The 8,682-nt window shown below is 66.8% G+C and overlaps 2 protein-coding genes across 2 annotated transcripts in view; both read left to right on the top strand.

The window, feature by feature from the left end:
* Positions 1 to 6,763, top strand: part of TIE1 (tyrosine kinase with immunoglobulin like and EGF like domains 1) — a 16,464-nt gene extending 9,701 nt beyond the window's left edge. Inside the window, exons 12-21 of the mRNA XM_025206946.1 lie at positions 276 to 466; positions 615 to 825; positions 1,244 to 1,354; positions 1,555 to 1,745; positions 3,208 to 3,321; positions 3,465 to 3,535; positions 4,303 to 4,343; positions 4,766 to 4,862; positions 5,378 to 5,477; positions 5,969 to 6,763. Coding sequence (XP_025062731.1) covers positions 276 to 466; positions 615 to 825; positions 1,244 to 1,354; positions 1,555 to 1,745; positions 3,208 to 3,321; positions 3,465 to 3,535; positions 4,303 to 4,343; positions 4,766 to 4,862; positions 5,378 to 5,477; positions 5,969 to 6,040 — 1,199 coding nt within the window. The 3' untranslated portion in view covers positions 6,041 to 6,763. The remainder of the gene's footprint in view (positions 1 to 275; positions 467 to 614; positions 826 to 1,243; positions 1,355 to 1,554; positions 1,746 to 3,207; positions 3,322 to 3,464; positions 3,536 to 4,302; positions 4,344 to 4,765; positions 4,863 to 5,377; positions 5,478 to 5,968) is intronic.
* A 1,018-nt stretch (positions 6,764 to 7,781) lies between these two features.
* The window catches only part of MPL (MPL proto-oncogene, thrombopoietin receptor), a 7,636-nt gene continuing 6,735 nt past the window's right edge, over positions 7,782 to 8,682 (top strand). The window contains exon 1 of the mRNA XM_006015804.3: positions 7,782 to 8,026. Coding sequence (XP_006015866.1) covers positions 7,924 to 8,026 — 103 coding nt within the window. The 5' untranslated portion in view covers positions 7,782 to 7,923. The remainder of the gene's footprint in view (positions 8,027 to 8,682) is intronic.

Below are 8,682 nucleotides of genomic sequence, written 5' to 3'. Positions count from 1 at the left end.
AGGCAGAGGGAAGGGGGACGTGGACCTGCCCATGTCCTAGGGGCAGCTGAGGGGTGGGAAGGATGGTGGTGGCTGGCCAAAATCATGTACCATTAGCTCTGCCGGTTTGGCATGAGCGCAACTGGGACCACACATCCTCCACCCCCCGCATGTGGCTCTGAGGGGTCTGGGCCCAGCTGCAGCCGGGGCAGGAAGGGGGGCTCCTCCCAGGGCACGGGGCGAGGGGTGGGCAGGATGGCAGGAGTAGAGCCATGATCCGGGCCCGGTCCCTACAGGTGACCTGAGCCCAGTGCCCAGCTTGGAGAGCCAGGGCATGCAGCCCTCGGGCATTGACCAGCAGCTGCTCCTGGCCATCGTGGGCTCTGTGTCCGTCACCTGCATCACCATCCTCCTCGGCCTCCTCTCCCTCTTCCTCATCAAGAACTTCTTCCACCGCCGCCGCACCTTCACCTACCAGTCGGGCTCAGTGAGTGCCCTTGGCTCCGAGCAGCCCCCGGTCCAGGTTGTAGCCTGTGACTTTGGGGTGCCCCAGCCTCCTCTCTGCATGCAGCAGGCGTGGGGGGACCCTGGGGGCAGCAGCAGAGTCTGCTGACCCCTACCCCCTCGCCTGGCAGGGGGAAGAGACCATCCTGCAGTTCAACTCGGGCACGCTGACGTTGACGCGGCGGCCGAAGCCACAGCCCGAGCCCCTGAGCTACCCCATCCTGGAGTGGGAGGACATCACCTTCGAGGACATGATCGGGGAGGGCAACTTCGGCCAGGTCATCCGCGCCATGATCAAGAAGGATGGGCTGAAGATGAATGCTGCCATCAAGATGCTGAAAGGTGGGGCCAGGGGCTGTGATGGGGCCATGCCCGCTGGGGTGGGCAGTGGGGGCCAGCACGGGCCGTGCTGTACAGACCGGGCAGCTTGGAGCTGACCTTCCGGCCACAGGGGCCACTGAGACCTTCCCAATGGCTGAGCCACGTGGGGCTACGCCTGCTCCACACAGCGCCCAGGCTGCACCCCACAGCCCTGCACAGGGGCAGGGGCAGGGGCAGGGGCAGGGGCTGCACTGGAGGTGCTGGGGACGCAGGCTGGGAGACCCCTGGGGGCTTTGCGGCTGCCTGGCTTTCCCCGCCGCCTTGCACAGAGCCCACATCTCCAGGCCAAGGGGACGCAGGGCCAGGTTGTGGCGGTGGGGGGGGGCAGGGGCCTGTCCGGCCGCGTATCCTGCTCCTGCAGCCGCTGCTGTTGGCGCAGAGTTTGCGTCGGAGAACGACCACCGGGACTTCGCAGGGGAGCTGGAGGTGCTGTGCAAGCTGGGGCACCACCCCAACATCATCAACCTGCTGGGTGCCTGCGAGAACAGAGGTGGGTGCTGCCGGGACGGGACCCCTGCCCTGCCAGGGCAAGTCCTGCCCCTGCCTCCTGCACCCTGGCCTGCCCGGGGCCACTTCTTCCCTCTGCTTCCACCCCGTGCCCTGCCTGGGGCCCTTCCTATTAAACCTCATCCTACTGGCCCCTTCCCTGCTGGGGCCCGGCCCCCTGACACTAACAGCACCCCCCCCCAGGCTACCTGTACATCGCCATCGAGTACGCCCCGTATGGGAACCTGCTGGACTTCCTGCGGAAGAGCCGCGTGCTGGAGACTGACCCGGCCTTCGCCAAGGAGCATGGCACAGCCTCCACGCTCACCTCCCAGCAGCTTCTGCAGTTTGCCTCCGACGTGGCCAAGGGGATGCAGTACCTGAGCGAGAAGCAGGTGCGGCCCTGCCCTGCTCTCCTTGCCCGCTGCTGCCGAGGCACTGGGCCATGCTGGGGCCAGCGGCCGTGTCACAACCGTGTCCCCCGCAGACCCTGGCCCCTGGCACCATAGCCTGGCACAGCTTGCCTCTGGGGAGAGGTCGCGACGTGGCCTGCTGCCCCAGACTCCACAGCCCCATGGCTCCTCAGCGCTGAGGGGATGGCGCTGGCCGGCGCCCAGACAGGCTTTGTTTCCCTCGGCCTGGCCCCCCGCAGTGCAGCTGCTGGAGGCTTGAGCCCTCCAGTCCCAGCTCCTTGCTGCTGCCCCAGCCTCGCTCCCAGGAGCAGCCAGTGTCCTGCCCAGTGCCCAGGCCAACGAGGCGAGGCAGCATGGCCACTGGAAGAGGGAGCTGGTGCCAGGGTGCCTGAGGCTGTGGGAGTACCCAGAGGACAGCCCTGATCCGCAGCGCCTCCGCAGCACCTGCAGAGACGGGCCGGTCAGGGCCGCAAAGAAGGCAGCAGGGTTTGGTTTGCCTAGGGCGGCTGTGGACTCCCCAGCACTGGAGCGGGTCCAGGAAAGGCTGGATAGCCCCTGGGTGGGGATTATCGGGCGCAGTGATGCCTGTGCTCTGCCGAGGGGATTTCTCAGGTTTCTGGGCTGTGCCGGTTGCCTTACTGCTGGCTTCCCCCTTTCTGCTCCGTGTGTTGGGGTTTTAAGCCTCCTCCAGAGGTGCTGGGGGCTGCCGCAGCCCGGGATGGGGATGGGGCTGGGCTGGGCCAGTGCTCCTGCTGCACTGACCCGCAGGGTCCTGGCTGCAGGGTCTCGCCCCTGCGCTCAGGCTCAGCCCCACGCTGCACTGGGACAGGAAGGGATTTCCCCCCTGGTCAGACTGGTCCGGACTGGGGGGGGTTTGGCCCTCCTCTGCAGCAGCGGCATAGCTTCTACCCAAAATCTCTTCAGCTCATATTGACAACTTTAACAGCAGCAGGACATTGGCAGCCACGGCCTCCCTACTTTCCCAGGGACAGAGGCAGGGGCGATGCCTGGGGCTGTATCAGGGTGACTGTGTCATGTTCCTCAGAGGTTGGACACGGGTTTGTCCAGGCTGGTTTGGACAGGGCTGATCCTGCCTCAGGCAGGGCTGGGACTAGACATGACCCCACAGGCCCCTGCCAGCCCCTCGGCCCTGGGACCCTATGACTCTGTGAGCCCCCTGAGCCTGTTCCCCCCACTCTGGGAAGCCAGTGCAATATAGTGCAGTGCAGTGCTGGCAAAGCCAGTGCAGCTGCGGGGTCCAGCCGCATCGCCACCCCTGGAGGAGCTGCTGCAGGGCTGGGACAGGAGGAGAGTCCTGCTGGGCCCAGCTGTGCACCAGGGTCTGGGTGCATGCGAGGCCTGGCCCAGGGCAGGGAGGGGCACGCAGTGCCATGGCTGAGGGCTGCTGTGGCCCCAGGTGTGGCTTACTCGGGCTCCGTCTCAGTTCATTCACAGGGACCTGGCGGCCAGGAACGTCCTGGTGGGAGAGAACCTGGCCTCCAAGATCGCGGACTTCGGCCTGTCCCGAGGGGAGGAGGTCTATGTGAAGAAGACAATGGTGAGCGCAGGGCAGGCATGTCCTCAGTGCACTGGGCAGGCCTGCAGCTGCCTGTGCCCGAAGCATGAACCCTTCCGCCCCTCTCGCGGAGGGTGGGTGCCTTTTTCCTGTGCCCCCCAGTGTCACCATGTGTGTGTCCCCAGGGCCGCCTGCCCGTCCGCTGGATGGCCATCGAGTCCCTGAACTACAGTGTCTACACCACCAAGAGTGATGTGTGAGTGATGCCCCCGTGGCTGTGCCCCGGATCCCCACAACTGCCCCAGTGATGCCAGGAGCCCTCAGTGCCGCGTCACAGTTCCTCGGCACTGCCCCCGCCAAGCTGCAGGACCGGGGGAGTCGCTTTATGGGGTTAACCCCCACCTCCGATCCCTCCTGAAGCAAAAGCAGTCCTGCCCCCAGACTTTCCCAGCTCCTGTTCCCAGCCCTCGTGCCGCCTCCGTCCAGCACCCCCAGCCCCGAGCTCCCTGGGCTCGGGCCCGCAGTGGCTTCCATTCTCCCACTGTCGAGTGTGCTGCGATGGGACCTGCTGTGCTGGGCGTCACTCAGCCATCCCAAGAAACCCAGCCCTGGCCCTGACAAACTTGACCCCTGCTCCCAGTGGCCATCCTAGTCCTGCTCCCAGCAGCCATCCCAGTCCCAGCGCCCCTGCTCCCAGTGGCCATCCTAGTCCTGCTCCCAGCAGCCATCCCAGTCCCAGTGCCCCTGCTCCCAGTGGCCCTCCCAGTGCCTCTGCTCCCAACGGCCGTCCTAATTCCAGTGTCCACGTTCCAACACCCCTGCTCCCAGTGACTGCCCCAGTCCCAGTGCCCCTGCTCCCAGTGGCCATCTCAGTTCCAGTGCCCCTGGTCCCACAGCATGCACCTGCTCTGTGTCCAGGCCCTACCCTAGCACAGCTATCGGTGCTGCCAGGCCATGACCAGGCTGTGGGGCTGGCCCTGCCGGCACCCCTGCACTGGTGCCCACCGTCTGCTTCTCCTTCAGGTGGTCCTTCGGGGTCCTGCTGTGGGAGATCGTCAGCCTGGGTAGGTGCCCACCTGGGCTCAGCCCCACAGTCATCCCGTGCTCCTCATCTGGGATCCCAGCCCTAGGGGGGGTCCCCGCATGCCTGCCCCATACCAGTTCCAGCCCCGGGGGGGTCTCTGCATGCTTGCTCCCCAACCAGCCCCAGGGTGTCTCTGCATATCTGCTCCCCACAACTCCCTCCCCCAAGGGGGAAGTTCTTGCCTCAGGCCTTGTCCTGGGGAGGGAAATGTGGTCACCTGGGGCAGGGGGGCAGCAGGGAGCTGCTGGGCAGGGACTTGCCTACCCTGGAACAGGACCCCTGGCCAGGCCCATGGGGGGCAGTGGCTGGCCCGGCCTTGGCCATGGCCCAAAGCATCAGCAGGGACTGGGGGTGGAGGCAGGTTGGGCTGGTGCGGGCCTGATGGTGGTTGGCGCTGCGCAGGGGGGACGCCGTACTGTGGGATGACATGCGCCGAGCTCTACGAGAAGCTGCCACAGGGATACCGCATGGAGAAGCCACGCAACTGTGACGACGAGGTGTAAGTGCCGCGGCCCGGGGGGGGGGCAGGCAGGAGCTGCCCCATCCTCCGGCTCCGTGCTGGCAGCCTCGCCCCCTCCAGGTGCTCACGGCCCTGACGACTGCACTGTGTGGCACCAGGATGGGGCAGGAATAGGCCATGCTGCATGGCACCCGCGCCGTGGCTGGGACCAGGCCATGCTGCATGGCACCAGGATGGGGGCAAGACCAGGCCGTGCTGTGTGGCACTGCGATGCTGGGTGACACTGAGACAGGGCAGGGCCAGGCCACACTGCATGGCTTTCCATGCTTACCTGCCTGTCTGGTCCTGGTGGCCTGGGCTGCCACAATACCCCTGGCCAAAGCCATGGGAGGGAGAGCTGCTGGCACCCACCCTGCCACGGCCCCCTGGCACTATGGAGTGCCCCAGCCCTGTCAGTGCCCCTGCCCATCCCCAGTGTCCCAGCTCTCCCCATGTAGCCCTCCCCCCTCCCCCACCCCATGCCCTCCAGCTGTGACCCTGTGTGCTGCCTGCAGGTATGAGCTGATGCGGCAGTGCTGGAGAGACCGTCCCTACGAGCGCCCGCCCTTCGCCCAGATCTCGCTGCAGCTCATCCGCATGCTGGAGGCCAGGAAGGTACCTGCAGAAATGCCCTCGGCCCACCCCCCATGCTCCTGCCGGAACTGGAAGCCCAGCTGACCTCAGGCTTGGCGGCAGGACGCTGCAGCTGGGCTGAGTGAGCTCTGGGGCCGCTGCAAGGGCAGCCCTGCCCCTGCCCCTGCCCCTGCCCCTGCCCAGGGTGCTGGCAAGAAGGACCCTGTAAGCCCAGGCTGTCGGGGCTCTGTGGGGTGAGGGCAGCAGGAGCTTGCTGCCGTCTCTTGGGCAGCAGCAACAGCCCCCAGCAGAGCAGGCCTCCGCCCGGGGCCCTGGCTCAGGCCGGGGGAAGGGGGTGCGACCCCAGGCGTGGCCTTGGTCCACTTGCATTGGCGCTCAGCACGGTCGCACAGGCAGCGCTCGCCACCTCCCACATCCAAGTCCAGGCACCCGGGGGTGCGGGCAGGGGTTCCCGGCTGCTGGTGGGGTTCAGTGTCTCTCGCAGCCCGGAGCTGACCCTGTCTCCCCTCCAGGCTTATGTGAACATGTCCTTGTTTGAGAACTTCACGTATGCGGGGATCGACGCCACAGCGGAGGAGGCCTGAGCCACGCCGCACCTGCCCAGCCCTCCTGGAAGTGCCACACACCGGCTGGCACGGGACACAGGGCTCAGGGCACGACAGCCTGGCCCCGCAGGGACACAGGAAACTGGCCTGTTCCGGCGCCACTGCCTGCACACACCTCCTGGCTAGCAGCACCGGCGCAGCAGGGCTGCACCTCAGCCCCCTGGCCACAGCACCCAGCAGGACTTGCACCATTGCCCATGGCGCATCTGCTCCCCAGCTGCTGCAGGTCGGAGCGGGGGCCAGCCAAAGAGCTCCCAGGTAGCCAGTGGGCAGTGCTGCCTGTCTCCTGCCCTGCCCCATGGGACTTTGCCATAGCCCGGTGGGGCAGAGAACTGTGGGCTCCGAGAGCCCCTGTCCTTGGAGCCGGCAGACACTGCTTCCCCCTCCGAAGCCTGGGAAGGGCATCCTGGTGCCCCGTGAGGCAGACACACAAGCTCGGGAAGAGCAGAGCCCCGGGCCCGGCATTTTCTCTGTGACTGCTCACCCCGGCCAGCTTGCAGACTGACCCTGTGGGCCTGGACTCACTGCTGGGCATCAGGGACGGAGACGGGCATGATCTTCTGCAGGGCTTGGTGCCCATGTGCTCCCCCGGTGCGCAGACAGGGAGCAGGACTGCCTCGGCACAGCCACGTACTGCCCCACCACCGGTGAGCCCGGCTGTCGCAGCATCTGCTTCATGTCCAATAAACACAATGCATGGGACTGGCTGCCTCGGGAACCAGGCATAGGGCATGGGCAAGGCGTTGGGGGCCTGGGGGTCGGGAAGGGGCAGGGCCCTGCCCGGCTTGTCCCGGTGCTCTTGCCCTGCAGGGAAAGGCGCGTTGGCCTTGCTGGGAGCACGGCCCTTGCCTGGTCCAGGCCTGCATGCGACACCCCAGGCCTGCTGATGGCCACATGGGAGGACAGCAGCATCCTGCCTCTGCACAGGCACCCTGGGCACCGCCGCTGCATGCCTGGGTAAGGCTCAGCCCAGGCCAGAGCCAGGCATGGCTCAAGCCGTCCCTCTAGTTCTGGGAGTCTCCCCATGTTGCAGTCGGGACACGTCCTGGCCAGGCAGGGAGGTCCCTGCGCTCGCTGCGGGTCCCTGGGCTAGACGGCAGCTCCCAGCCTGAGCCCATGCCCTCAGGCAGCGGCGCTGGCGCCGGCCCACCAAGCCACGGTGCGTGCAGGGTGCTGGAGTGGGCGACACCGTAGGCGCCGATCTTCATTTTTGCCGGCGGGGGGGGGCCTATGATGGATACGTGGAAGTTTTGCCCATCTCAGGTGGCAGCTCTCCTCCTGAGGGGGGCCAGGGCCCCGGGCCACCACATACTCGGGGTCTCTGGGCAGCACTGTCCACTTGGCAGACCAAAGCCCTGTGGCACCTGGCCCGTCGCCACTGCTCCCTCCCAGGCCCACGTATGCTGCGGCCACCCCAGGGTCTTCAGGCAGCAGACGTCGTCCTTGCCTCCCCCTGCTCATGGGGCCGTGGCTGGGCCTGTTTTCCTCCGGTTCCAGGCCCCACAGCCACAGGGAGGACGTGCCGCCTATCTGATGGGGCCAGCCACTGCCTGGCGCGGTCTCCACCAGCAGCAAAGAAGCCACAGCGGTGGGCTGGGGATGGGGATGGGGAAGTGGAGGGGGTGGCATGGAGGGGCCTTTTGCATGACTTCCTGAGCGCAGAGGCTGGCGCTGCTGAGATAAAGGCCCAGACACTCAGAGCTCCAGGCGCCGGCCACGGGTCGGGACCAGAGCTCCCCAGGCTGCAGGGACCCAGGGCACCGAGAGCCCCAGAGCTGCAGGGAGACCCCACGCACCGAGAGCCCTCCCAGCTCTGCCCAGGAGCTGCCACTGGCCTGGCCCCAAATGCCTCCTGCTGCAGGATGGCAGCACCACTGCTCCCAGCATGGTCCCAATCCTTCTTGGTGGGGATCCTGCTCAGCCTCCTTCCTCCTGCTTCAAGCCTTGCGCCAGTGACGGATGAAGGTAGGTCCTTCCCTGCTCGCCTCTGCACACATGGGCCAAGGCAGATGCGCATATGTGTGTGTGCACATGCACAGGCGGGCTGTGGGGGGGCTACGATGCCGAGGAGTGTGGCCATGCGATCCCTCTGCCCGATGCATGCCCAGTGCAGCATCGTGGACCAACCGCCATCCCAGATCCCTGCCTGGTCCCACGCAGCTCCTGGTGCCGAGGCGGGTGCAGATGCATCCCAGCTCATCTCTGGTACCCTCATGGGCAGATCAGGGCAAGGGCACCGAGACGCGGCTGTGCACAGGCCTGTGAACGCCCAGGCAAAGGGAGCCTCAACCCCTGCCCGTCTGCAGAGCCCAGGGCACAGGTGACTGAGCCAGACGGCACTTGGGGACCTGCCCATCCAATCCCGCCCTGCTGCCTCTAGGTCTTCCCCCCACTGCCAGCCAGCTCCGCAGGGCCTGCTCCCTCAGAGCCCTGGCTGCTCCCAGCAGCCCTGGGCACCGGGGTCCCAGGCAGACACTGTCTCACCAACATGGGTGCAGGAGCTCAGCACCCAGAGCAGCTGCTCCCTGTGCTACCCTGGGAGTATGGGCCAGAGGGGCGGCAGAGCCCCTACCCCCTCCTGCCCCACACAGCGCGGCCCCCGGAGCCACCTCCCCTCCCCT

This window comes from Alligator sinensis, unplaced genomic scaffold (genome assembly GCF_000455745.1).
Source record: "Alligator sinensis unplaced genomic scaffold, ASM45574v1 scaffold781_1, whole genome shotgun sequence".
Lineage (NCBI taxonomy): Eukaryota > Metazoa > Chordata > Crocodylia > Alligatoridae > Alligator > Alligator sinensis.
Note: the sequence above shows the minus strand (reverse complement) of the source record. Positions and strands in the feature narration are given on the sequence as shown.